At 42.0% G+C, this 27,525-nt stretch overlaps 1 protein-coding gene across 4 annotated transcripts in view; it reads left to right on the top strand.

The window, feature by feature from the left end:
- The window catches only part of LOC121277321 (SH3 domain-binding protein 2-like), a 131,369-nt gene extending 104,943 nt beyond the window's left edge, over positions 1 to 26,426 (top strand). For all 4 annotated transcript variants that reach the window (XM_041186645.1, XM_041186641.1, XM_041186642.1 and 1 more), the window contains 8 exons: positions 2,681 to 2,766; positions 8,600 to 8,683; positions 10,891 to 11,890; positions 15,328 to 15,454; positions 18,584 to 18,639; positions 20,378 to 20,456; positions 20,559 to 20,618; positions 24,412 to 26,426. In XM_041186645.1, coding sequence (XP_041042579.1) covers positions 2,681 to 2,766; positions 8,600 to 8,683; positions 10,891 to 11,890; positions 15,328 to 15,454; positions 18,584 to 18,639; positions 20,378 to 20,456; positions 20,559 to 20,618; positions 24,412 to 24,549 — 1,630 coding nt within the window. In that variant the 3' untranslated portion in view covers positions 24,550 to 26,426. The remainder of the gene's footprint in view (positions 1 to 2,680; positions 2,767 to 8,599; positions 8,684 to 10,890; positions 11,891 to 15,327; positions 15,455 to 18,583; positions 18,640 to 20,377; positions 20,457 to 20,558; positions 20,619 to 24,411) is intronic.
- The last annotated feature ends 1,099 nt before the right edge of the window (positions 26,427 to 27,525 follow it).

Genomic DNA, 27,525 nt, shown 5'->3' with positions numbered 1-27,525 from the left:
ACATAGGTTCAGAGTTATGGTGAACTTTAATAAATCACTGGTTAGACCTGAGCTAGGGTATTGTTTCTAATTCTGGACACCACACTGTATGAAGAATCCTTTACCCCAAAATGTCATGATCTGGAATGTGCTGCCTGAAAAGGTAATGGAAGCTGACTGAATTGTAACTTCCAAAATGAGTTATAGCCCTGCAAATTTCTCCTTTTGAAGTATTTATATGAGGAAATAGCAGGGGACTGGGATTCATTGAATAGCTCAAAGAACAGGCAGAAGTCTTTGTCCATATGGAGCAAGACCTGCACAACGTTCAAGCTTGGACTGATAAATGGCAACTAACATTCGCGCCACACAGGTGCCAGGCAATGACCTTCTCCAACAAGGAAGAATTTAACCATCTCCCTTTGACATTCAACAGCATTACCATGCTGAATTCTCCAACCATCAACATCCTGGGGTTACCATTGACCAGAAACTTCACTGGACTAGCCAAATAAATACAGTGGCCAGAAGAGCAGTCAGCAGCTGGGAATTCTGCAGCGAGTTATTCCCCAAAGCCTGTCCACCAAGGCATAAGTCAGGAATGTGATGGAATACTCTCTAATTTCCTGGATAAGTGCAGCTCCGACAACACTCAAGGAACTCAACATCATCCAGAATAAAAGCAAAAAACTGCGGATGCTGGAAATCCAAAACAAAAACAAAAATACCTGGAAAAGCTCAGCAGGTCTGGCAGCATCTGCAGAGAGGAGCACAGTTAACGTTTCGAGTCCAAATGACCCTTCAACAGTTGAAGGGTCATTCGGACTCGAAACGTTAACTGTGCTCCTCTCTGCAGATGCTGCCAGACCGGCTGAGCTTTTCCAGGTACTTTTGTTTTTGTTTTGGATCATCCAGAACAAAGCAGCCCACTTGATTGGCACACCATCCACCACTTTAAACAATCTCCCTCCACCACCAATGCACACTGGCAGAAGTGTGCACCGTATGCAAGATGCACTGCAGCAACTCACCAAGCCTCCTTTGACAACATCTTCCAAACCCATGACCTCTCCCACCTAGAAGGACAAGGGAAGCAGATACGTGGGAACACCACCACTTGCGAGTACCCCTTCAAGTCAAACACAATCCTGCCTTGCTGTTCTTTCACCGTCACTGGGTCAAAAACCTGGAACTCCCTCCTGAACAGCACTATGGGTGTGTCTCCACAAGATGGACCGCAGTGGTTCAAGAAGGCAACTCACTATCATCTTCTCAAGGGCAATTAGGGATGGGCAGCAATTGCTGGCCTTCCAGCAACTCACTCATCCCATGAAAGAATTAAAAACAGAAGAATGATGGGTGGAATGTGCTGCATGACTCCATGAAATAAAGCAGAGTTAAACAATTAACATTAAAGACCAATATAAAATTAAAACAATGGCCTGGATTTTCATCAGTACAGAAAGCCCCAAAGTTGTGACAAAAATGGCAGACAAGCCTGGAAATCCGAAGTCCTACCTCCAAACACGACACTTCCTATTTTCACTGAGATAGGAATTGAGTCAGGCTGCGTTTGGCGCATGCATGGTTTACAGAGGCAGCTGGCCACTTAAATCATTAGCTGCCTTCACTGAAGTAGGATTTTGGTAGGCCAGGGGTGCGAAACCAGAAGTGTGCAGATTAGACCAGATAAGAGCAGGTCCAAATTTTGTGGATTTGTTTTGATAACCCTTTGAAGAGGTAAGGTATCCCTTTGGATGTAGTCCTGGGACACCTTTGGAGGTGGATCAGGTGCCCTTTTGGAATTGTTAAAAGTGGCTCTGCGTTGGAAGTGCATAAACTTATTAATGTCAACCGACCTGTCAAAATCAACTGTCAGAATTGTTGAGGACCTGTCGAAAGCAGCAATCAAAGGGAACTATTAAGCTGTCAAGATATTTAAAAGACCTGCCCTTTTAAATTTTTGGAAAAAATGTCTGTAATAAAAATATTATTTGCTATGGATACAGGAGCATAGATTGGCATGGAGTATATGGGGGTGGACACAGGGGCATAGGTTGAAGTTGAGGGTGTAGGTGTCCTATGGGGATGGGTACAGGGGTGTAGGTTGGCATGGAAGTATGAGGGTGAGTACAGTGGCATGAGTTGGCATGGTTGGGACATGAGTATGTGGGGGAGTCAGGGCTCGAGGGATATTTTGGGTTTTATTGTTTTTTTTTTCAATCTTTCACACAGTGCCGGTGCACAGGGGCAGACCTTCCAGCCAGCCCACCTCCATACCAGGGAGTTTCCGTGTTTGTTTCGGGGGTAGTGGCTATCAGCCCACACCACCAGAATGAAAATCCCAATTTCCTGGTCTATTTTCCTGGGTTTTGATCATGGAACCCAGAAATGTCCCAACTCTATGACCATACCGGAGTGAAAATCCGGTCCAGTGTGTTCTGATACTAGTTGCTTATTAAATATCCATGCTGCTAATTGCTGTGTCTGAAAGTATAATACCTATACTTAATACACAGAGAATCAACATCTAAAACTAAAAAAGATAGGTTCAGGTTTCAGGTGCAGATTCTTCATCAAAATGGGACTGTGAACCTCCAACATTAAAGGAAACTTGGGGTGAGGTAACCCCAGCAGCACTGTGAAAGAATCTAGATCCAATGGCTGGATTTGAGCAAGTTCTTCTGTCTGTTCTTTTTAGTGACTACTCTGATACTGAGAAGTTTTATGGCTCAATAGAGTGCCCAGTGCAGGTAAAATACACATCAAGAGAATCAGAATCTGGAGGTAGGTAATTTGCATTTTGCATTTCTGCCATATTAATTGGAAGATTGTGTTCTGGTTAATGATGGGACTTTTATTTCACTATGCAATGACATTCAGCTCTCAAAGCTGTCAATTTTGTGAACCAAATTCCACAAGGCCAATGACAGCAGTAATGCGCATAAAATGGCCAATGCCTCTGCAATTTCTACTTCAGTATCCTTGGGGCATCTCATCCAGTCCCGGTGCCTTATCAATTTACCTATCGAATACCACCTCCTCTTCAATTTTAAACTCATTTGGTGTCTCAATTACCTCCTCTTACATCATGGCCTGGGTAGCATCTTCTTCCTCAGTAAAGACAGATGTAAACTATTCATTTAATATCTCATCTATGCCCTCTGGCTCTATGTGTAAATCCACTTTTTTAGTTCCTAATCAGCCCTACTCTTCCTCTTACCACCCTTTTACTATTTACATACTTTTAGAAGACTTTGTGATTCCCTTTTATGTTAGCTGCCAGTTTCTTTCCATACTCTCCTTTTGCTTCTCTTATTTGTCTCTTCACCACTCCTCTTGAGCCTTCTATATTCAGCTTGGTTTTCAATTGTATTTTCTACCTGACATCTGTCATAAGTAAGCACACTTTTTCTCTTTTATCATAATTTCTATTACCGTTGTCATCCAGGGAGCTCTGGATTTATTGGCCTTACCTTTCCCTTCCAAGGGTATGTACCTTGACTGTGCCCAATGAAGATAGATGCTACTGTTTTTCCTGTAAACTTTGGATGATTTTTTTTGAAGACTTCTGTTTATTAGCTGTAAAAATATTGCAGCAGTGGATGGGTGGGAGGCAGGGGTGGTGGTGGTGGTGGTGGTGGTGGAGGAAGAGCAGCAGGCTGAACGACCGAACGATCCTTGACTGGCAATCATGTAAAAGAGAGCCTTTTCACTTGACATGGGAAGCAGTGTGCCACGAAGGTGGACCTATTAGGCATCCAATTGTGGGACTGCAGGTGAGGTTGAAAGTCATATGATGAAATATCACAGAAGCACACAGTGCAGAAGAGATCCTTCAGCCCATTGAGTCTGCATCGACACACACGAAACACCTGACCTACCTACCTAATCCCATTTACCACCACTTGGCCCATAACCTTGAATGTTATAACATGCCAAGTGCTCATCTAGGTACTTTTTAAAGGATGTGAGGCAACCCGCCTCCACCACCCCCCCCCAGAAAGTGCATTCCAGACCGTCACCACCCTCTGGGTAAATAAGTTTTCCCTCACTTCCCCCTCAACCTCCTGTCCCTCACCTTGAATTTGTGTCACCTCGTGACTGAACCTTCAACTAAGAGGAAGAGCTGCTCCCTATCCACCCTGCCCATGTCCCTCATAATCTTGTACACCTTGATCAGGTCGCCCCTCAGTCTTCTCTGCTCCAATGAAAACAACCCAAGTCTATCCAACCTCTCTTCATAACTTAAATGTTTCAACCCAGGCAACATCCTGGTGAATCTCCTCTGCACTCTCTCTAATGCAATCACATCCTTCCTATAATGTGGCGACCAGAACTGCACACAGTACTCCAGCTGTGGCCTCACCAAGGTTCTATACAACTCCAACATGATCTCCCGACTTTTGTAATCTATGCCTCGATTGATAAAGGCAAGTGTCCCATAACACCCCACTAACATGCCCCTCCCCCTTCAGAGATCTATGGACACACACGCCAAAGTCCCTTTGTTCCTCAGAACTTCCTAGTGTCATGCCGTTCATTGAATACTTCCTTGTCAAATTACGCCTTCCAAAGTGTATCACCTCACACTTTTCAGGGTTAAATTCCATCTGCCACTTATCTGCTCATTTGACCATCCTGTCTATATCTTCCTGTAGCCCAAGACACTCAACCTCACTGTTAACCACCCAGCCAATCTTTGTGTCGTCCGCAAACTTACTAATCCTACCCCCCACATAGTCATCAATGTCATTTATATAAATGACAAATAATAGGGAACCCAGCACAGATCCTCGTGGTTCGCCATTAGACACTGGCTTCCAGTCACTAAAGCATCCTTCTGTCATCACCCTCTGTCTCCTACAACTAAGCCAATTTTGAATCCATTTTATCAAATTACCCTGTGCATTTGCCTTCTTTATAAGTCTCCCATCTGGGACCTTGTCAAAAAAGGCTTTGCTGAAATCCATATAAACAACATCAACTACACTACCCTCATCTACACACCTGGTCACCTCCTCAAAAAATTCAATCAAATTTGTTAGGCATGACCTCCCTCTGACAAAGCCATGCTGACTCTCCCTGATCTAACTTTGCCTCTCCAAATGGAGATAGATTCTCTCCTTCAGAATTTTCTCCAATAGTTTCCCTACCACTGACGTGAGATTCACTGGTCTGTAGTTCCCTGGCTTGTCTCTATAACCCTTCTTAAATAGCGGAACCAACATTAGCTGTTCTCCAGTCCTCTGGCAACACCTCCATGGCCAGAGAAGAATTAAAAATTTGGGTCAGAGCCCCTGCGATCTCCCCCCTTGCCTCCCTCAGCAGCCTGGGACACAAATCATCCAGACCTGGAGGTTTGTCCACTTTTAAGCCTGCCAACACCTCCAATACCTTGTCACTCCCTATATCAATTTGCTCAAGAACCTAGCAGTCCCTCTCCCCGAGTTCCATACCTTCATCCTCATTCTTTTGGGTGAAGACGGCTGTGAAGTATTCGTTCAACACTCCACTGGTGTCCTCTGCCTCCACCCATAGATTGCCCCCTTGGTCCTTAATGGGCCCTATTCTTTCCCTGGTTATCCTCTTCCCATTTACATACTTATAGAATATCTTGGGATTTTCCCTACTTTTACCAGTCAGAGCTTTCTCATATCCCCTCCTTGCTCTCCTAGTTGCTTTCTGAAGCTCCACCTTGCACTTTCTGTACTCCACTAATGCCTCCGTTGATTTGCTCCCCTTGTACCTGCTAAAAGCCTCTCTTTTCCTTCTCATTGTATTTGGAATATCTCTGGTCATCCATGGTTCTCTGGGCTTGTTACTCCTTCCTATCACCCTAGAGGGAACATGTTGAGCCTGTACCATCCCCATTACTTTTTGAACGCCTCCCCACTGCTCTTCTGTAGATTTCCCCACAAGTAGCTGTTCCCAGTCTACCTTGGCTGGATCCTGCCTTATTTTACTAAAATCCACTCTCCCCCAATCCAATTAATGTTGGGAAAGTTGAAATCACCTAATATAATTACCCTACTGTTCTTGTTTTTACACACCTCTGCAAATTATGCACATATTTGCTCCTCAATTTCCCGCTGACTATCTGGGGGAATATAATAAACACCTAACAATGTGGCTGCCCCTTTTTTATTCCTAAACTCTACCCACAAAGCTTCATTCAATGCCCCCTCCAAGATATCATCTTACTGCAGTAACTGACTCCTTAACTGAAATTGCAGTGCCTCCTCCTCTTTTACCCCCTCTCCTGTCTCGTCTGAATTTTCTATATCCTGGAATGCTGAGCTGCCAACCCTGCCCCTCCCTCAACCACATTTCTGTGGTGGCTACTATATCACAATTCCACATGTCAATCCTCACCCTTAACGCTTCCATTTTACCTGTAATACTCCTGGCGTTAAAGTAGAAGCCATCCAGCCTTGCCTTACTCCCCTGAAACTTAATGCAGCTGTACTCCCTCTGACTTGATTGTTTTACTGTATTATGATGTGTCCCTATTTTGCTAACATTCTGTGTCCCCTCCCACTGCCGAATTAATTTAAACTCCTCCCAACAGCACTAGCAAACCCGCCTGCAAGGATGTTAGTCCCGCTCTGGTTCAGATGTAGACAGTCTCGCTTGTACAGGTCCCACCTTCCCCAGAAACGGTCCCAGTGATCCAGGAATCTAAAACCCTCCCTCCTGCACCTTAAGCCATGTATTCATCTGCGCTTTTCTCCCATTTCTGTGCTTGCTAGCACGTGGCTCTGGGAGTAATCCAGAGATTACAACCCGAGAGGTCCTGCTTTTTAGTCTACTGCCTAACTCCCTGAATTCTTGATGCAAGACCTCATCCCTCTTTCTACCTATGTCATTGGTACCAACATGTACCATGACCTCTGCCTTATCACCCTCCCCCTTCAGGATGCCCTGCAGCCGTTCAGTGACATCCCAGTCCCTGGCACCAGGGAGGCAACACACCATCCTGGAGTCACGTTGACGTCCACAGTAGCGCCTATCTGTTCCCCTTACTATAGAATCCCCTATTACTATTGCTCTTCCTCTCTTCCTTCCCTCCTGTACAGATAGGCTGCTTGTGGTGCCAGAAGCTTGGCTCTGTCTGCACTCCCTGGAGGAACCAGCGCCCTCAGCAGCCTCCAAAATGGAATACTGATTTGTGAGCAGGAGCCCAGGGGACTGCTGAACTACCTGCCTGTTTCTCTTGGACTGCCTGGTGGTCACCCATTCCCTTCCTTCCTCAAGTCCCTTCAGCTGCGGTGTGACCACCCCTCTAAGCGTGCTATCCACGATGCTCTCAAACTTGTGGATGCTCCACAGTGTCCCCAGCTGCCGTTCCAGCTCTGAAACCCGAGCTTCCAGGAGCTGTAGCTGGACACACTTCCTGCACACATGTTGGTCCCGGGCACTAGAAATGTTCCCGGCTTCCCACATGGAGCACGAGGAACACACCACAGCTTTGGGTTCTCCTGCCATGACTTATCCCTTTAAATTAAACCTTTTAAATTAATTCCTCTAGGGCCCTTCTTTCCTGATCCTCGTTACTACAGAATATACAAACTATAAACCACAAAATGACCTTAAACTATAAGCGATAAAAGTAGTAAATACATACCCGACCTTCCCCACGACTTACCAGTCATTTCTCTCCCTTGTAGCCTCTACTGCTGCAGCAGGGCAAGACCACTCTGAAGATTTAAGAAGTTGGGTAGCAAAGAAAAAATGCAAAGAGCACCTCTTCCCCTCTGCACCAAATTCCCACTGTGCACCAAATTGCCAATACCCACACTCACTCTGGCTATGTTTCATTCAGGATGAAGTCTCTCCCCTGCTCGTGTGCATCCCAAGATATATCCACCTAGAATTAACAACCCTACTACTGCATCAGAAGGGAAAATAAACTTGCATTGTTCTATGGTGACGTTTTCCAGTATGCCTGTTGGAGGCACATGAATAATTTTCTGAAATTATATCCAGTGAGCCTACAGGAGAACAAAGGCAAAGAATAAAAGAGATCCGGGGATCAGGAATTACACTTCCAAATCTTGAGTTATATCTAAACGTGCCTTCAATCCAAAAGTTGTGATTTTACATCAAAGGGTCACTTGCCACTGTGACTAACTAAGTAGAACTTACTGAACAGGGGGTTGGGAGATGAGAACCTGGGAATACAGGTCTGTAAGGTGGTGCAGGGAGCTAGGGGTCTGGAAAGAAAGGAGGGATGGAGCTGAGGGAGGCAGAAGTGTTTCTTCACTCATTCACTTTCCCTTCATTCAGTTGCTCACCATTCTCCAATAATTGAGTTGAGTCTGTACTGATATAAATATAAATATTGCTGGTTCCAGCAATTCTACCTCTCCTTCTTACCTACAACACACATTAGATATAATTGTGTTGATGTAGTGTAAGGAAGGAGATGAGATTTACTTTGATCACTCCATATAAAAAGATTGTAAATAGGTTTGAATATATTCCATGTTGAGTATTTCTAGCAGTATTGCAAGATATTAAACAGAGGAAGTCTTCATGAGTACAGAGTACTCAGAGGAGGCCCTACCCTTGTGATTTTCTTTTGTGTACTCTTAGAGACTTCAATTGTCTTTTTCAGATTATGCAGATGATGATGATGATGATGAGGATGAAGATGACTATCTGAGACCAGATGGACTTCAAAAAAGCCCAGAGTCAGAAGGTAAATTCTAATCATTTTACTTTAATATTATTTTATGCTAGGTTAATGAGGCTGAATAAAGGACACAAGCACAAAAGAAATAGGAGTAGGAATGGGCTTTACCTACCCTTGGATCTGCTCCATCATTCAATAAGATCAGGTCCGATCTTTGACCTCAGTTCACTTCTTTGCTCGATTTCCTTGAGTCCTTTGGTGTTGAAAAATCTATCAATCTCAATCTTGAATATACTCAATGACTAAGCATCCATAGCCCTCTGAAATAGAGAATTCCAAAGACTTACAACCCTCTGAATAAAGAAATTCCTCTTCATCTCAAACTTAAATACCCAACTCCTAATATTGAGATTATACCCGCTAGTTCTTAACTCTCCAGCCAGGGGAAACAACCTCTCAGCAGCCAATCTTTCAAGCTTCCTCAGGTTCTTTTAAGTTTCAATAAAATATCCTTTCATTCTTCTAAACTCCAGAGAGTATAGACGAATCTATTCAATCCTCTATCATCGAGGATCATCAGTGCAGTCTCTGGATAGTGTAGAGATCATTTGACCACTGGTAACACATTATGTTCTTTTCTAACACCATTGCAACATTGAATTTCCTAACTTTTATCAATCAAAATTTAAAATAAATGATAACAATTATCAGAAAGTAAGATTTGCATTTGTATTGAAGCCTTCAGGTTTCAGCCGTGACTCAGTGGTGGTACTGTTGGCTTTTGAGTTAGAAAGCTGTGCGTTCAAGCTCCAGAAATTGGAGCACATGATCTAGCTTGACCCTTCAGTGTAGGACTAAAGGAATATTGTGCTGTCTTTCTGATGAGACATTAAACTGCTATCTCAGGTGGATGTAAAAGATCCCTTGGCTCTACTTTGAAGAAGAAAAATGCCACATTAATTTCCCCTGTGCCCTGCTCAATATTTATCCCTCAGCCATCATCACTTAAAAACAGATTAGTTGGCCATCATCACCTTGTGGGAGCTTGCTGTGTGCAAATTGGCTGCAGCATTTTCTAAATTACAACAATGACTACACTTCAAAAACAGAATTACCTGGAAAAACTCAGCAGGTCTGGCAGCATCAGCGGAGAAGAAAAGAGTTGACGTTTCGAGTCCTCATGACCCTTCGACAGAACTTGAGTTCGAGTCCAAAAAATGTTTTCTTGGACTCGAACTCAAGTTCTGTCGAAGGGTCATGAGGACTCGAAACGTCAACTCTTTTCTTCTCCGCCGATGCTGCCAGACCTGCTGAGTTTTTCCAGGTAATTCTGTTTTTGTTTTGGATTTCCAGCATCCGCAGTTTTTTTGTTTTTAATGACTACACTTCATTGGTTCTAAATCGCTTTGGAAGCAAGCAAGTCCTATCCCCTATTTATCCAAATACCTCTGTGCTCACTGACCTAAATTGGCTCCTTGTCAAGCAATGTCTTAACTTTAAAATTGTCATCCTTGTTTTCAAATTCCTCCATGGCTTTGCTCTTCCTATCTCAGTAATCTCCAGCCCCACAACCCTGCAAGATATCTGCTCTCTTCAATTCTGGCCTCTTGTGCATCCCCGATTATAATTGCTCCACCATTGCTGACCATGCCTTCAGTTGCTTAAGCCCCTCCCTACACTTCTCCGCCTTTCTACTGGGCTTTTTTGCTTTAAGACATTCCTTAAAACCTACTTTTTAAACAAGCTTTTGATCATCTGACCTAATATGTCACATTGTGTCATACTTTGTTTTATAATGCTCCTCTGAAGCGCCTAGAAACCTTTTATTAGGTTTATGGTGCTATATACTGTAAATATAAATTGTTGGAATGTTTTGAGGTGGTTAAAGGCACTACAGAAATGCAAGTCTGTCTGTCTTTCTTGTTTTATATCTCAAAATATTTCAAAATACAACAGGCAATAAATTGCTTTTTTGGAGTACGATCGCTGTTATTGTATGGGTAATAAACTATAATAAGGTTCTTATAAGGCCCAACGTTGGGACAATCTAAATGGTGACACTGGATGCTAATGTCCATTAATTCAATGAATACAGGTATTCCCTACAATTGGAAGCACTAAAGTGTTGTAAAATATATTGAATCAGTTAATTTCTTAATTTGAAGGAGGGTGTGAAAAGGATAATTATTTGTAAGTTGCTTCTGCAGTAATTCATTAAGCATTTGCTTTATCAGTGAAGTGAAATACTTTTTTTCTCTTTCCAATGTATTTAGATGTTCGCCCTATGTTGAATTCTTCTCCAATCCAGCCAGAAAAAAGCAGTAAAAAACCTCTACCTCCTCTGCCACCTCCCAATCAACGACACATGTCACATGGGTTGGTTGTTATAAAAGAGTATTTACCAAGTTCACTACAGGGGCATTTGCCTCCCACCTCCCCTGCAAAAACTGAAAATAGTGCATTGCTCAGATATCCATCTCCCAATGCTTCACCAAGCTGTCCAACCCCCCATCCTGTACATTTAAAATCCATATTTTGTAAAAAGGAGCAGCAAAGAAGACTTTCAGAAGCTTCAGACTCTGATATGAAAGTGAGAAGTAAATTTCCAATAGAATTAAATATGCATTTAACACAGATGACTGGAAAAACACCCGATGTTGCATCCCCATCTGTGCCCATCCACAAAGGATCCAGTGCTGGACCTCCTCCAGTGCTGATGAACAAAGGACCTACTGCTGGACCTCCTCCAGTGTCAGTAAACAAAGGATCCAGTGTTGGACCTCCTCCAGTACCAATGAACAAAGGACCTACTGCTGGATGTCCTCCAGTGCCCATGCACAAAAGATCTATTACTGGACCTCCTTCAGTGCCCATGAAAAAAGGATCTAGTGCTGGACTCTCTCCAGTGCCAGTGAACAAAGGATCTAGTGCTGGACCTCCTGCAGTGCCTATGAACAAAGGATCTAGTGCTGGACCTCCTGCAGTGTCTATGAATAAAGGATCTGGTGCTGAACCTCCTCCAGTGCCCCTGAGCAAAGGATCTAGCACTGAATCTCCTCGAATTATTATGCCCAGAGGATCTAGTGTGGGCCAACCTCCATTGCCAATGAATAAACCCATGTTGTCATCAATTCCATCTGAAACTGTACAGGTTAAGCCTAAGCTATACAAACCAGAACTATTGCCAAAAGGAGCTTCGGCTTTGACCAAACCACCACCTCTTGTTAAGCCTAAGGTTCAAAAGCACAGCACACTTCTGACAGCACCCTTACAGTAAGTGGTTTGATATAAATTATTAATATGATTGATATGCACTTGATGTCTCTCATAAACTGCTATGCAACTCATCAATATGCTTTAATATTTACCTTCCATGTGAACTTCAGTTCTAATTGCATTTACTCATCCTGTTCCCATACTTCAAAACATTTACCTTCATCCAACAATCCAATCACTAATCCTGGAAGCGAATTCCACAGCCTCCAATTTATTTGTATAAAGAGAGCATATCCCTCATTCTATCATTAACATCAAGCTAGGGGACAAGCCCTGCTTCACTAAAGAGTGTAGAAGAACATGTGAGGAGCAGCACCAGGCGTACCTAAAAATGAGGTGCCAACCTGGTGAAGCTACAATGTAGGGCTATGTGTATGCTAAACAGCAGATAGATAGGGCTAAGCGATCCCACAACAAAGGGATCAGATCAAAACTGTGCAGTTCTGCCACATCCAGTCATGAATGGTGGTGGACAACTAAACAAATAACAGGAAGGGGAGTCTCCATGAATATGCCCATCCTCAATAATGTGGGAATCACCCCCAGCAGGTGAGTGCAAAACAAGTCTGAAGCATTTGTAATCACTTTCGCCACTTTCGACTGAGACTGTAAGACAAAAAAAAATGGAAATGCTTGAAGTACCCAACAAAACCGGTTTAATCTGGTTTGACTTTTACATACGTACACAAATGGGCACACAGGTTATGCGGGTGGGCAAAAATTAGCAGATGGAGTATACTGTGGGAAAATTTGAACTTGTCCACTTTGGCAGGAACAATAGAAAAGCAGTATACTATTTAAATGGAGGGATATTGCAGAACTCGGTGGTACAGAGGGATCTGGTATCCTGGTACATGAATCAAAAAATGTTAGTATGCAGGTACAGCAAGGAATTAGGATGGCAAACGGAACGTTGTACTTTATTGCAAGGTGAATAGAATATAAAACTAGGGAAGTTTTACTGTAGTTGTCCATGGCATTGGTGAGACAACATCTGGAATGATTTGTACAATTATGGTCTACTTATTTGGAAAAAAAGATATAATTTCATTAGAAGCAGTTCAGGGAAGCTTAACTCAACTCATTCCTGGGATGAAGGGCTTATCTTATGAAGAAAGATTGAACAGATTGGCCTATACCCATTGGAGTTTAGAAGAATGAAATGTGATCGTATTGAAACACATAGGTTCCTGAGGGGACTTGTTAGGGTAGATACCAGAAGGATATTTCCACTTGTGGGAGAGACTAGAACGAGGGAACACAGTTTAAGAATAAGAGGTCTCCCTTTTAAGATGGAGATGAGGAGAAATTGTCTCTCTGAAAGGATGTTAGTATATGAAATTCTCTTCCCCAGAAAGCATTGGAGGCTGGGTCATTGAATTTATTCAGAATTAGATTTTTGATAGACAAGGGGGTCAAGGGTTATGGGGGGCAGATGGGAAAGCGGAGTTAAGACCACAATCAGATCAACCTTGATCTTATTGAATGGCAGAGCAGGCTCGAAAGGCCGAATGATCTACACCTGCTCCTATGTTCCTGTAAGAGGGTACTGTTCCAGACAGCCCATCAAGGTCCCCAACATCTCAGGCACAGTCTCCATGTAAAGAGTCGATCATTTAGGATTGGTTGGTAGCACAGAAGTTGAATATTGCTGAAAAAAAGGACATGGCTAAGCTTTTCGTCTTGCACTTATTAGGACACCTCGCAAGAATGCCAATATAAGTAGAAAACAACACAAATGTAAAACATTGAAAATAGAAGCAGGAGTAGGTCATTCGGGCTTTCGAGCCTTCCCAATCAATCACAATTTAAATAATACTCTGTCCTTCTGTTTTGCCCGCCAAAGTGGTTAACTTCACACTCATCCACACTATACTGCATCTGCCATGTATTTGCTCACTCACTCAACTTGTGTAAATCGCCTTGAAGCCTCTTAACATCCTCCTCAGCACTCACGTTCCCACAAAGTTTTGTGTCATCAGCAAACTCGGAAATATTATCCAAATTATTCATATATTGTGAATAGCAGGAGCCCAAGCACTGATCCCTGCAGTCCCCCACTATTATTTATAATTTACAATTTATACTGTCTGTGGAGAGAGTGCTGATTGTTTGGTAAGTGGATTCTGATTGGTAGAGGCATTGCCATAGAGAGTGCACCAGTGATCGTGACTGACAGTTAACTGTCAAGCATTGTTTGAAATTTAAACCAGGCAACTTGACCCTGATTGGTCAAGGCATTGCCTTGAGGAATGAGTCAATGAATGGCTGTCACTTATTTTGTTTAGCTGAAACTGGAGCAATGTATGTAAATGTTCTTTTTGTTTGCAAAGAACAGGGCCCTGTGTATTAAGATATGTAGCTTCCAGTACACTCAAATGTGCCACACTGTGAGTCCAACTGATGAACTTAAATTGCTTGTCAGCTTAATTCTTAGCACACTGAAGATTATTTAGCAAATGTCCAGTCGCGGAATCACATCTAATGTTGGACACTGTGTTTTGAGGTTTGCAAGCACAGGCAGGTTGGGTACGGCCTACAACTTGCCTGTTGTGAACAGCAGCTGGGACATGCTGTTTAATACAATCTGCCAGTCTTGGGGATGTACGGCCCACATACCTAGCATCACACTGGCACTGAAAATCATATACCATATTACTCATTCGTGTGATAGGCAGCATCCTGTTAGTGGTGAATACCACTTGTGTTGCTACTGCATAATAGCAGCGTGAAACAGCTAGCTTCACCTGTTTCTCAAATTTTTGAGATATCTTGCCCTTCCAGGGTAATCTGAGGTAGACTGGGCACATTTTTTCGGGCCAAAAATGACAGCCTTTGATGCACCCTACTTCAGCCTCTATCCAAATTATTCATAACATTGAACTGAACCCAGACAGACCAGGTGAACCACTTCTAGCCACGTTTTAAAAACTGTCTTCGTACTCTGTTCTCTTAATTCACACCAATTTAGGAGGGAGTGAGCAAACCCTCACTTCTCTTGGCGAGTTTAGTGAGTATCTATTATGTTAGTACTGGGACTTCATGCCATTCCATGTATTTGAATGCTGAATCTCTCAGCAAGATAAGGGTATAACACTGCTCATGGAGGAGCAGAGCCATTGGGAGAGTAACTTCATGATATCCACATTTCAACCATGGATCACCAGAAGTGGCTTCCCAGTTACACTTTAATAAGGGTGAGCAATGTTAGCCTCACCGTTATTCTATGGTAAAATCTGGCCCAGTAAAAAACAGCTTTGCTCATCAGTTGACACACTGCACATTTTTTGTAATAGTTTGCACCATCAGGTATACGTACATATCTAATATGTGTAATATAGGACAGCTCATATTGTAAGCTGATACATTGGAATGTAAGAAATTCATGACTAATGCATAACGACTAAGAATTAATAAAACATTATTTCTTGTAGCCGCTCATCTCCTGAAGGACAAAGTTTTCGGTCTGTTGAGACTGAAAAAGCAGTCCTTCGACCAAGGTCTCAATCACAACTAGCACAGGATCTCGAATCAGAGGATGATGACGATGACTATCATAATGTAAGAGCATGCTTTTCTTTTGTGAATACTCCCTACTCTTTGCTGGCATGCAATTAGCACAATACATTCCATCACTATTTCTTCCCCAAGGGCCCTGGCTCCCTACCCAATGATTCAGAGTAGAGCACAGTAGTGTGTGTTGGACAATATTGAGATAAAGCATAGCGCTGTTTGAATTATAATATTTTTAAAAAAACATTTAATGCAGAAATGCTGCCATTAGCAACAATTGTTCCTATTATCTATGTGTTGGAGTTTGAGTGTGAAGTGAAATACTTACTTCCCATCTCTGATCTCTGTTAATGTCATAATATTTTATTGTTTTTAATCCGTAAATTAGTGACTTTTGATAAATACTGGCCTCCATGTATAAAGCACCTTATTGTATTGTCAAAACGTTAGCATTTCACAACAAATTATGTTGTCAAATACTACTGTTATTTTGCATCAGCAATGTCCATTTAATAGTAATGAGATGAGTGGTTAATTTTTTTTTGGTGACTTTGGTCGAGGAAGAAATTTTGGTTAGGGCACCAGGCAAACTTCCCTTTTCCAAATACTTCCTTGGGATCTTTAACATCCACTGGAAAAAGATGTGACCATTGTTTAACTTCTCATCTGCCCTCAATTACTTTCTCCTCCCTTTACCCTGGTATTGAAATCAATGTTCATTGCACACTTATACTTTCCCAGCATCTTATTTCAGCAGAATCCCTTACCTTCCTCAGTCTTCACTTTTTTTTTACAATGCTCAGGCTGCAAAAATCTAAGTTTAGCTGAACTTCTTTGTATTATTTTACTCAGTCTTAGTGACCTGCACTGTCTTGGTCTTTTGCCTTGGATTCTGGATTTTTTTTAAGGAAACATTGTATTTTCTGCTAACAGTAAGAAAATCAGAAATTGTGTTGCTGTATAAAATTCCTAAAAGATGTAAACAGTTGCATTTAAGACTGACGAATGGAAAGTATTTATGAAGTGAGTGACTGGAAAGGAGGGATGGAGGTTAACAAATAGTGGCCTCTAGTGGAATTATCTAGCAATAGATAATGGGGGAGGAGTCTAAAGTAAGCCAGCTCAGGAAGAGGGAAAGGAAAAACTGTTGCTGTTGGGTAATAACATTTGCAGTTTAACCAATTTACAGAAAACCGCACCTGTTTTATTTATTGCAAAAACCACATGATCACAAACTATTACAAGATCTTAAATATCAGGGCTATAGTGTCATAGAATCATGGAATGATACAGCACAGACGGAGGCCACTAGGCCCATTGCACTTGTACTGGCTCTTTGAAAGAGCTATCCAATTCATCCCACTCTCCTGCTCTTTGCCCAAAGTTCTGATAAATTCTTTCCTTTCCAATTCCGTTTTGAATGTTACTATTCAATCATCTTCCATCATCTTTTCAGGCATTGTATTCCACAGCAAATCAACTTGCTGTGTTAAAAAAAAACTTCACCTCACCCCATCCCCAATATTATTTTGCCTATCACTTTATGCTTTTTCAAAATAAAGTCAAGGATTCCATATATTTTAATTTGCCCTGCCACCTTCAAAGATTTGTGTACATACTTCCCTCTCTGTTCTTGTCTCTGTTCCTACACCCGCTTTAAATTGTATCATTTGGTTCATTGTCTCTCCTCATTCTTCCTAGCAAAATGCATCATCACACTTCTCCTTGTTAAGTTTAATCTGCCATATGTCTGCCCATTTCACTATCTGTTTATGTCATTGTCTCCCACAGTGATCATACTTCATTGGCTGTAAAATGCTTTGAGCTATCTGGTGGTGGTGAAAAATAAATACAAATCTTTCTTTTTCCTTTCATTTACCCTGTAAAGCACTCTGAGATGTTCCTGCATCTGGGGAAAACACTACAGAAGTGCAAACCATTGATATAAATAAAGAACTTGCACTTATATAACACATTTCACAACCTCAGGAGTTTCCAAAATGCTTTAGAGCCAAAGAAACACTCTTGAAGTGTAATTACTGTTGTAAACATAGAAAATGCGGCAGCTACCAGGTCCCACAAACAGCGATGTGATATTGGGCAGATAGTCAGTTTTAGTGATGTTGGATGCAAGGTAACCATTGGCCAGGCACAGGGTAGATCTCTCCTGATCTAGTGCCATGGGCTCTTTAACATCACGATTTAATGGCTTATTCAAAAGAGGGCAGCTCTGACAATACAGCATTCTCTCAGCTGAAATAATAAAATTGAATTTGAAACCATAAATAACCAGTTAAAGTGCCCTGGAGAATTATTAAGTTAGACATGCATGTGGAAGGACAAGCCTGTCACAGGACAACAGCTATCATGTACATCTCCATAGTACTCCTCATATATGGTAAACAGCTGCAAAGGGGTCCAATTTAGGGTGACAAACTCCCACATCTGAACAGTGTCATATTGGCTCAGATACTAGAGGCGACTGTCTAAAATAGGTGCCGGGCACCAAAAAAACTGCTAAATAAGGGGCTTGATGCTCATCTTAAGAGCCATTGGCTCGCCCTGAACTGAGTAGGTAAAGGGTCTACATGCAGCCTAAACAGCCATTAAAAAGGTAGGATTTTTAAAATTCATTCACGGGATGTGGACTTCACTGACTGGGCCAGCATTTATTGCCCATCCCTAGTTGCCCTTGAGAAGATAGTGGTGAGCTGTCTTCTTGAACCTCTCCGGTCCCTGTGGTGTAGGTATACCCACAGTGCTGTTAGGTAGGGAGTTCCAGGATCTTGACCCACCGACAGTGAAGGAACAGTGATACATTTCCAAGTCAGGATGGTGAGTGACTTGGAGGGGAACTTTTAAGTGGTGCTATTCCCAACTATCTGCTGCCCTTGTCTTTCTAGACGGTAGTGGTTGTGGGTTTGGAAGGTGCTATCTGAGGAGGCTTGGTGAAGATTGTTTTTTTAAAAGAAAAACCTTATCTTAACATGACTGTTCCTCCAGACCCAAAAGCTGACCGAAAGGACTTTGTTCCAGTTGTCGTGTGGCTGGCCCACCAAGGTACTAAAGGAGGCTGCACAGAAAACAAGTTGAACTGGTCTAAATGGAAGTAATTCTTAAACCAAGTTATTAAATTTGTTCATTTACTGACATTTTCATTGTTTGGCTCAATCATAGGTGCAGCTACCACCCTCTGTATTTGTGAATACAACGGAATCCAATGATGTTGAGAGGTAATTATTCATGACATTAATATATATGGATGTATTCCTAACCATTAGGGTTGAACGGCAACGTTAAATTTTTCCAGCATCTTGAAGCAATTCTGAAAATGCAATAGTGTCTCCTTTCTGCAGTATATAACATAACTCTTCAGGGAATTTTTACAACTGAAAGTAAGCATTAATATTTTTGAAAATTGTATTTAAGCACATCAACAGTAGGCAACCCAACAGTGATGCCATTTCTTTCACGTGTCAATTTTTTCCCTTTCTCTTCTGTAAGTGTTGACAGCTTGATGAAGCTCATTTACATATACATTAGGTAACAAAATAATAAACAAAAACAGAATTACCTGGAAAAACTCAGCAGGTCTGGCAGCATCGACGGAGAAGAAAAGAGTTGACGTTTTGAGTCCTCATGACCCTTCCACAGAGCTGAGCGAATATAAAGAGAGGGCTGAAACCCTGGTCCACTCCTCCATCACCCCCTACTCCTCAACCCCCACCTATGGCACCTCCCCATGCCCACGCAAAAGATGCAACACCTGCCCCTTCACTTCCTCTCTCCTCACCGTCCAAGGGCCCAAACACTCCTTTCAAGTGAAGCAGCATTTCATTGCATTTCCCCCAACTTAGTCTCCTGCATTCGTTGCTCCCAATGCGGTCTCCTCTACATTGGAGAGACCAGAACACCTGCGGTCTGTCCACAAGAATGACCCAAACCTCCCTGTCGCTTGCCATTTTAACACTCCACCCTGCTCTCTTGCCCACATGTCTGTCCTTGGCTTGCTGCATTGTTCCAGTGAAGCCCAACGCAAACTGGAGGAACAGCACCTCATCTTCTGACTAGGCACTTTACAGCCTTCCGGACTGAATATTGAATTCAACAACTTTAGGTCTTGAACTTCCTCCTCCATCCCCACCCCCTTTCTGTTTCTTCCCCCTTCCTTTTGTTTTTTCCAAAATTTATATAGATTTTTCTTTTCCCACCTATTTCCATTATTTTTAAATCTTTTATGCCCCGCTAGCCTTTCCACCCCACCCCCACTAGAGCTATACCTTGAGTGCCCTACCATCCATTCTTAATTAGCACATTCATTTAGATAATATCACCATCTTCAACACCTCTGTGTTCTTTTGTCTGTGACATCTTTTGATTATCTGCTCCTATCACTGCTTGCTTGTCCCTACAACCACACCACTCCACCCGCACCCACCTTAAACCAGCTTATATTTCATCCCTCTCCTTATATTCACTCAGTTCTGTGGAAGGGTCATGAGGACTCAAAACGTTAGCTCTTTTCTTCTCTGCCGATGCTGCCAGACCTGCTGAGTTTTTCCAGGTAATTTTGTTTTCGTTTTACATTAGGTATCCTCTGGTTCTTTACCAAAGTGGTTATTGATCTGTAAACCCTGATGGTATATATTATCTGGGATTTGGACTGTGCAAAGCTTCACTGTCTAGACCCATTCTACTCTTGCTCAAATATGTTCACGTACCAACCCTGACTTGACTGATTTCCGCTTACACCCCACCCCAATCTAGGGGCATTGAGGCCAATTGCAACTCTCCTAATGCTGCACCAAGATTAGCAGTGATGCCACTAGTCAGAATATACTACAGGGAGAATGGAATTCACAAGTTCCAGGGCAAAATAACACTTTATTGAATAAGACTGAGCCCACTTTTAACAAAGTACACAGACTCATCAAGTAATTATGTGAAATCATTCTTCATTTATTCATAAAGGTTGTTCATATCTACAAGCCCTGGTTCCAACCCAGAGAATGGATTGTATTGCATAAGGAATTCTTCAAAGTCAGGAAAGGTAGTAGTCTAATAATTTGTACAAGGTTATGCCTTTGTTCCATTACTGATAATTAATTAATCTGTTGTAAAATGTATCCTACCCTTTCCCCTCTTGTAAAAGGTTTTAGTTGTATGGGATGATTCAGAGAAGAAAGTGAGGAACTACAGAATTTTTGAAAAGGTCAGTAAACCTTGTTGAAATATTTTTGCAGCTACGTTTGCCACAACAATTGATGGGTAGTAATCCACATTTACTGCTTTAATTCTGAATTCCTTCTATAGATTATAAACCTCAGTTCAGTGGAAAACCTTTCCAGGACATTAGTGTCCAGTACACTAGACACTGGTCACATGTGGCTAATTGGGAATTCAGATGTGGTTCATTGTATTTTTGATGTGGTTAATTGTAATTTTGATAAGTAAATAAAAATGAGCAATAGACCTTCTTGGAAAATACAAGAGGTGGTGGGAGGAGGCCCTTAAGTGGTCACTAATTGACCACTGAAGGGCCTCAACTGGCCCAAGAGCAGGCCTAACACCACCCTGCTGCTCTAGTGAGGCCACCTTATTTTACGCCCCCACACCTGCCTGCTTGCATCCTGTGGGGGGCATAACATTCCAGTGATGACACAGAGAGAGGCCATTTGATCCTTCAAAACCATGCTGGCTATCTGTAGAGCAATCCAGTCAGTCCCATTCCACCGCTCTATCCCCTGCAAATTTATTTCGCTCAATTGCCAATCAAATTTCCTTTTGAAATTGTTCAACACCTTCACTTCCAACACCTTTGTAGGCAGCAAGTTCCAGGTCATTATTACTTGCTATGTTAACAAAATTCTTCCTATATCGCTTGCTCAAAACCTTAAATCTGTGCCCCTCAATCCTTGTACCTTCGGCTAATGGGAACAGCTTTTCTTTGTTTACCTTATCAAAACCTGTCGTAATCTTGTACACCTCTGTTAGATCTGCCCTCAGCCCCCTTTGCACCAAGTAGAACAAACCCAGCTTCTCCAACCTAACTTTGTTGTTAAAATCCCTCATCCTTGGAACCATTCTGGTATATCTGCTCCGCACCCTCTCAAAGACCTTGACATCCTTCCTAAAGCCTGGTGACCAGAACTGGATGCAGTACGCTAGATGTGGCCTAACCAGAGCTTTATAAAGGTTCAGTATTACTTCCATGCTTTTGTACTTAATATTTCTATTTATGAGACCCAAACTCCTACATGCTTTGCTAACTACTCTCTCAGTATGTCCTGCCACCTTTAAAGATCTATGCACATGAACCCACAAGTCCCTCTGCCCCTGAACATGCTTTAGAACTGTGCCATTAAGTCTATATTGCCTCTGCTTCTCACTCCTTCCACGATGCAATACCTCACACTTCTGTGTATTAAATTCCATCTGTCACGTGTTGGACCATCCTGTTAACCTATCTATCTCCTCTTGTAGTCAATTAATATCATCCTCATTATTTGCCACACATCCAAGCTTGATATTATTAGCAATTTTTGAAATTTTACTCTGTATTCCAGTATCCAAGTTTTTTAAACATATAAAAAAGTCCTATCCCTGAACCTTGGGGAACACCACTGTCTACGATACTCCAGTCTGAAGAACAACTATTTGCCATGCTGTTTTCTGCCCTTAAACCAAATTTTTAATCCAAGCTGACACTGACCCTCCTATTCCTTGAGTCTCAATTTTATTAACTGGCCTTTTGTGTGGCACTTTGTTAACCACTTTCTTAACATTCATATAGACAACATACACTGCATTCCCTTCATTAACCTTCTTTGTTACTTCATCAAAAAATTCAATTAGATTAGTCAAAAATGATCTGCCTTTTACAAATCTGTGCTGGTTCCATTTAATTAATTCTCCAAATGTTGTTATTTTTTTTCCTTGATTATTGTTTCTAAAATCTTAGTTACTAGGAGTGTCCTTACACCATTTCTTGAATAAGGCTTGAACTTGTGCCACTTTCCAATCCTCTGGTACCTCCCCAATATCAAACGAAGATTGGAAGATTATGAGAAGCCTTTCCGTTATCACCAACCCCTTCCCTTAGCAACCTGAGATGTAAGCCATCCAAACTGTTTCACTCTAACCTTTCCAGTATGTCCTGTCTATCAATTTTCACAAACCTAAATCTTCGTAGACATCAATATAAAGTGTTCATTAAGTATTCTAGTTTTGCCCTTTCCATCTAAGTATATATCTCCTCTTTTGTCCCAAACAGACGCCATCCTGCCACTTACTATCTGCCTACTATTTAAATACTGGTAGAAATTTTTAGGTTCTTTTATGCTCACTATTATTTTATTCTCATTGCCAGTAATAGTTTCCTCTTCACTTCCCTTCTCAACCTATTGTATTTGGCCTGGTTTTCACTTGAAGAATTCAACTAACATGCATAATGCAACCTCTTTTTTAAAAAATTCATCATATTCTCTATCTCCCTCGTCACCCAAGGAGCCCCTGACTTTAGTACCCCTGCCTTTCCCTCTTGTTGGAATGTACCTGAAACAGGGTAATGCCCTGGGGACCTAGGTTCGAATCCCACCACAGCAGATGGTAAAATAAAAATCTGGAATTAAAAATCTGATGATAACCATGAAACCATTGCCAATTGTTGTAAAAACCCATCAGGTTCACTTATGTCCTTTAGAGAAGAAAATCTGCTCTCCTTACCTGGTCTGGCCTACATGTGACTCCAGACCCACAACAATGTAGTTGACTCTTAAAATGCCCTCTGAACAAGGGCAATTAGGAATGAGAAATAAATGCTGACCTAGCCAGTGACACCCACATCCCATGAACGATGAAAAAAAAAAATCTCTTCCTTAAAGCTCATTTAAAGAATTGAGATTGTGGCCCTGGGCAAAAGCTTAATAATTATAATCTGCTATAAATCTAATCCACATTTAAAATTCAGCACTCATCTTCACTCCCATTCATAACTTGCATTCAGAGATTTATGGCAATGCCATCCTACTAGTATACCCCCCTAACAGCACTGCGGGTGTACCTAAACCACATGGACGGCAGTGGTTCAAGAAGGCAGCTCACCTTCTCAAGGGCAATTAGGGATGGGCAATACAAGCTGGTCTAGCCAGTGGCACCCGCATCCCATGAATGAGTTTTTAAAAAATCATGGAGTTGTACTGAAATTTAATGGGCTGATTCCACGCCCCCCCCCCCCACCTCACTACCCACCCGGCCAGTGTTCGGGGTTCGGGGGGTGGGGTGTGCAGGGGTGAGCACGAACCCATTCGGGGTGCTGATCGGGTGCATGCCGCCATTTTACGTGGGCGGGCCAACTAAGGCCCACCCAGTGTGACGCACACCAAGAAGCGCTGTGCGCTCCCTGTGCGGGCGGGGGGCATTCCCTGAGTTGGGGCCTGAGTCGCATGCGCGCAAAAGAGCTCAGAAATCTTCCTGAGGCACGGAGGTCAGTTTAAGTTCTGGAATATTTAATAAAGGTGAAAAAAAATTTTAAGGACATGTGCCCTCATGTGAAACTGTCACATGAGCTGGGACATGTCCATTCATTTTTTCAAAATTTTTTATTTAATTAATAAACCCTTCATGAAACCTCATCCCGCCCGTGGAAGAGATTTCATGAAAAATGCAAAGGCCGCCTGGGCTCTTCGCCTGCCCACCAACCTTAAGGTAGGACGGGCTGCATTCTTAACAACTTTAGTTACTTTGTTAATGGCCTTAATAGGCCTTTGATAGTTCGGCAGGCGCGCAGCCACATTGGTTGCGTGCCCGCCAAACTGACAATCTAAATGATGCACGGTGATGTCGGGATGCCCAACATCACTGCACATCATTTTACGTCACTCGCCAACGAGAAAATTCTTCCCAATGTTAATTATTTATTTCAATGTTACTGTTTTTGTATTCCTGATAGTATTAGAGAAGGGATGAAAGCATCGTTCTAAATGCCATTTTTGATTTTCTTGTAGGAATCCAAGTGCTTTCTAGAATCTGAGATAAAGTTCACGTGCCTTCCAAGCATGGTCGCGTTTTACTATAAGCACACACTCCCGATCCATGACAGTCTACATCTTAAGGTGCCTTATGGCTATAAGAACCCACTATGACCCATCCATATGCTGCCTCTTTGGACTTGAAACAAACTGAAATGGCCAACAAAACAAATTAAAAATATAAACTGCACATTCAAAGCTTGAAGACGATTTAAGCAATACTGTTTGAGAAGAACGCAGAACAAGTGAATCGTGATTGCATGACTACCAGGAGAACCTGAAAAGCTGATAAATCTCACTTTATCAAAAGAAAACAGCTGTAATAACTTACATTCACATTTCTGTGGCATACAGAAAAGATACTGGTGATTGTCTGAACTGTGATGTTTCCTTCTCTTTCCTGGATGCACTTTCTGCTCAGCATCCTGACCATTCAACCAAGATGGGGGGAACAGCAAGGGGAATCATGGGTGGTACCTGGATCTTCTAACTCTGGGCTTGAGGTGGATGTTGGCAATACATATAGTATTAAATACAATTTAATTCACTTTTTGAGCACCGATCTACCACATAGAATAGTAATCCTTTATTAGATCTCCTTAAACATGACTTTGATACCATTAGAAATTTTTTTCAAGAATATCATAGGGAATAAAAAAGAATTCCAGGATGGAGGAAAAAGGTTTTGAGAATCTTAAAGCATTCTTTGGTTTGTACACAAATTACTAGAAGGTGGGCTACAGACACCAGCACCACCATCAGGTCTTTGCAGACTCGCCATTATATTTTAGCAAGTTTTATTTTCTTTCCTTCTGAAATTATTGATTACATAGAATATACAGCACAAAATAAGTAATTCAGCCCAACTAATCTATGCTGGTGTTTATACTCCATGAGCTTCCTCCCATTCCATCTACTTCATCTCAGCCTTTCAGTTCATTTTCCTATTCATTTTTTTCAAATGTACTTGTCTTTAAGAACATAAGAAATAGGATTAGGAATAAGTCATTTAGTCCCTTGAGACTGCTCTACTATTCAGTAAGATCACAGCTGATCTGTTTGTGGCCTTAACTTTGTTTTCCTGCCTGCCTCCTATAACCCTCGATTCACTGGTCTATCAACAATCTGTCTAACTCAGCATTGAATATGTTCAACCACCCAGCCTCCACTGCTATTGGGTAGAGAATTCTAAACATTAATAACCCTCAGAAAAGAAATTCCTCCTCATCTCCATCTTAAATGGGACACCCCTTATTTTGAAACTCTAGTTCTAGATTTCCCCGAGAAGGGAATGTACGCTTTCAGCATCTATCCTATTAAGCCCTCTCAAAATCTTATATGTATAGGCCCATGCTGGTCAACCTTTCCTCATAAGACAACACCTTCATCCAGAGAATCAACCTAATGAACCTGCTCTGCCTTCAATGCAAGTATATCCCTCCTTAAATAAGGACACCAAAACTGAATGCCGTACTCCAGGTGTAATCTCACCAATGCCTTTTACCTTTATAACAAGACTTTCCTACTTTTATACTTCCTTCTCTTTGCAATAAAGTCCAATATCCTTTTGAAAGCACCTGAGCTACTTGCCTCAACCATTTCCTGTAATAGGATGATCCAATTTCAAACCACTCTCTAGTAAAGAAATTTCTCCCTATTTCCTTATTGGATTTATTAATAATTATCGTGTATTCATGGCCTCTAGTTCTGGATTCTACCATAACTGGAAAAATTCTTTCCATATACTGAAGCTGAGCATGCCCATGTGCAGCAAACCTGGACAATATTCAGGCTTCGGCTGATAAGTGGCAAGTTACATTCGTGCCACACAAATGTCAGGCAATGATTTCCAACAACATAGATCTGACCATCGCCTCTTGACATTCAATGGCATTATCATCGCTGAATCCCCCACTGTAAACATCCTGGGGGTTACCATTGACCAGAAACTGAACTGGACTAGCTGTATAAATACAGTGGCTACAAGATCAGGTGAGAGGCTGGGAATCCTGCGGTGGGTAACTCCTGACTGCCCAAAGCATATCCACCATCTACAAAGCACAAGTCAGGATTGTGATGGAATACTCTCCACTTGCCTGGATGAGTGCAGCTCCAATAACAATCAAGAAGTCCAACACCATCCATAAACCATCCAGAACAAAGCAGCCAACTTGATTAGCGCCTCATCCACCACCTTCATCATCAACTCACTCCACCACTAATACATGTTGGCAGTAGTGTGTACCATCTACAAGATGCATTACAGCAACTCATGTTCTTTCGACAGCACCTTCCAAACCTCTACCACCTAGAAGGATGAGGGCAGCAGATGCATGGGATCACCACCACCTGCAAGATCCCCACCAAGCCACACACCATCAAACTGCATCGCTGTTCCTTCACTGTCACTGGGTCAAAATCCTGGTACAACCCCCGCCCTAAGGCATTGTGGTGTACTTACACCACATGGATTGCAGCAGTTCAAAAAGGCAGCTTATCACCACCTTCTTAAGGGCAATTAGGGATGGGCAATAAAAATGCTGGCCTAGCCAGCGATGTTCACATCCCAAGAAAGGAGAAAAATAACGCTCCAAACAACCAATTCTTAACTTTAAAGACCTCCTATCGGGTTGCCTCTTAAGTTTTCGCTTTACAAAGAAAGAAATTCCCAACCTGTTCAATATTTCTCAATAGCTGTAATCTACCAGTTCTGGTACCATCCTTGTAAATCTTATGGTACCATAGAGGGCATCAATAGCAATATTTATGGTTACATTTTTCAAGTGCCATCCTCAAATCACCAGATGTATTGAATTTATGACCTCTGGGTTACAAGATGTAGTCCTATAACCAGTAAAATGGCATACCTATCTAAAGACTCATGTACCTGCCTAATGGAGAGAATTTGTTCACTTTCACAGCTGATGAATTGAACGTTATTTAAGAGGCTGAGGAACTTTCAAAAATAAAGGAATTTTTAAAAGAAATAAAAACAGAAAATGCTGGAAAAACTCAGCAGGTCTGACAGCATCTGTGGAAAGAAAAACAGTTAACATTTCGAGTCTGTATGACTCTTATTCAGTCATACAG

This window comes from Carcharodon carcharias, chromosome 4, assembly GCF_017639515.1.
Source record: "Carcharodon carcharias isolate sCarCar2 chromosome 4, sCarCar2.pri, whole genome shotgun sequence".
Lineage (NCBI taxonomy): Eukaryota > Metazoa > Chordata > Chondrichthyes > Lamniformes > Lamnidae > Carcharodon > Carcharodon carcharias.
Note: the sequence above shows the minus strand (reverse complement) of the source record. Positions and strands in the feature narration are given on the sequence as shown.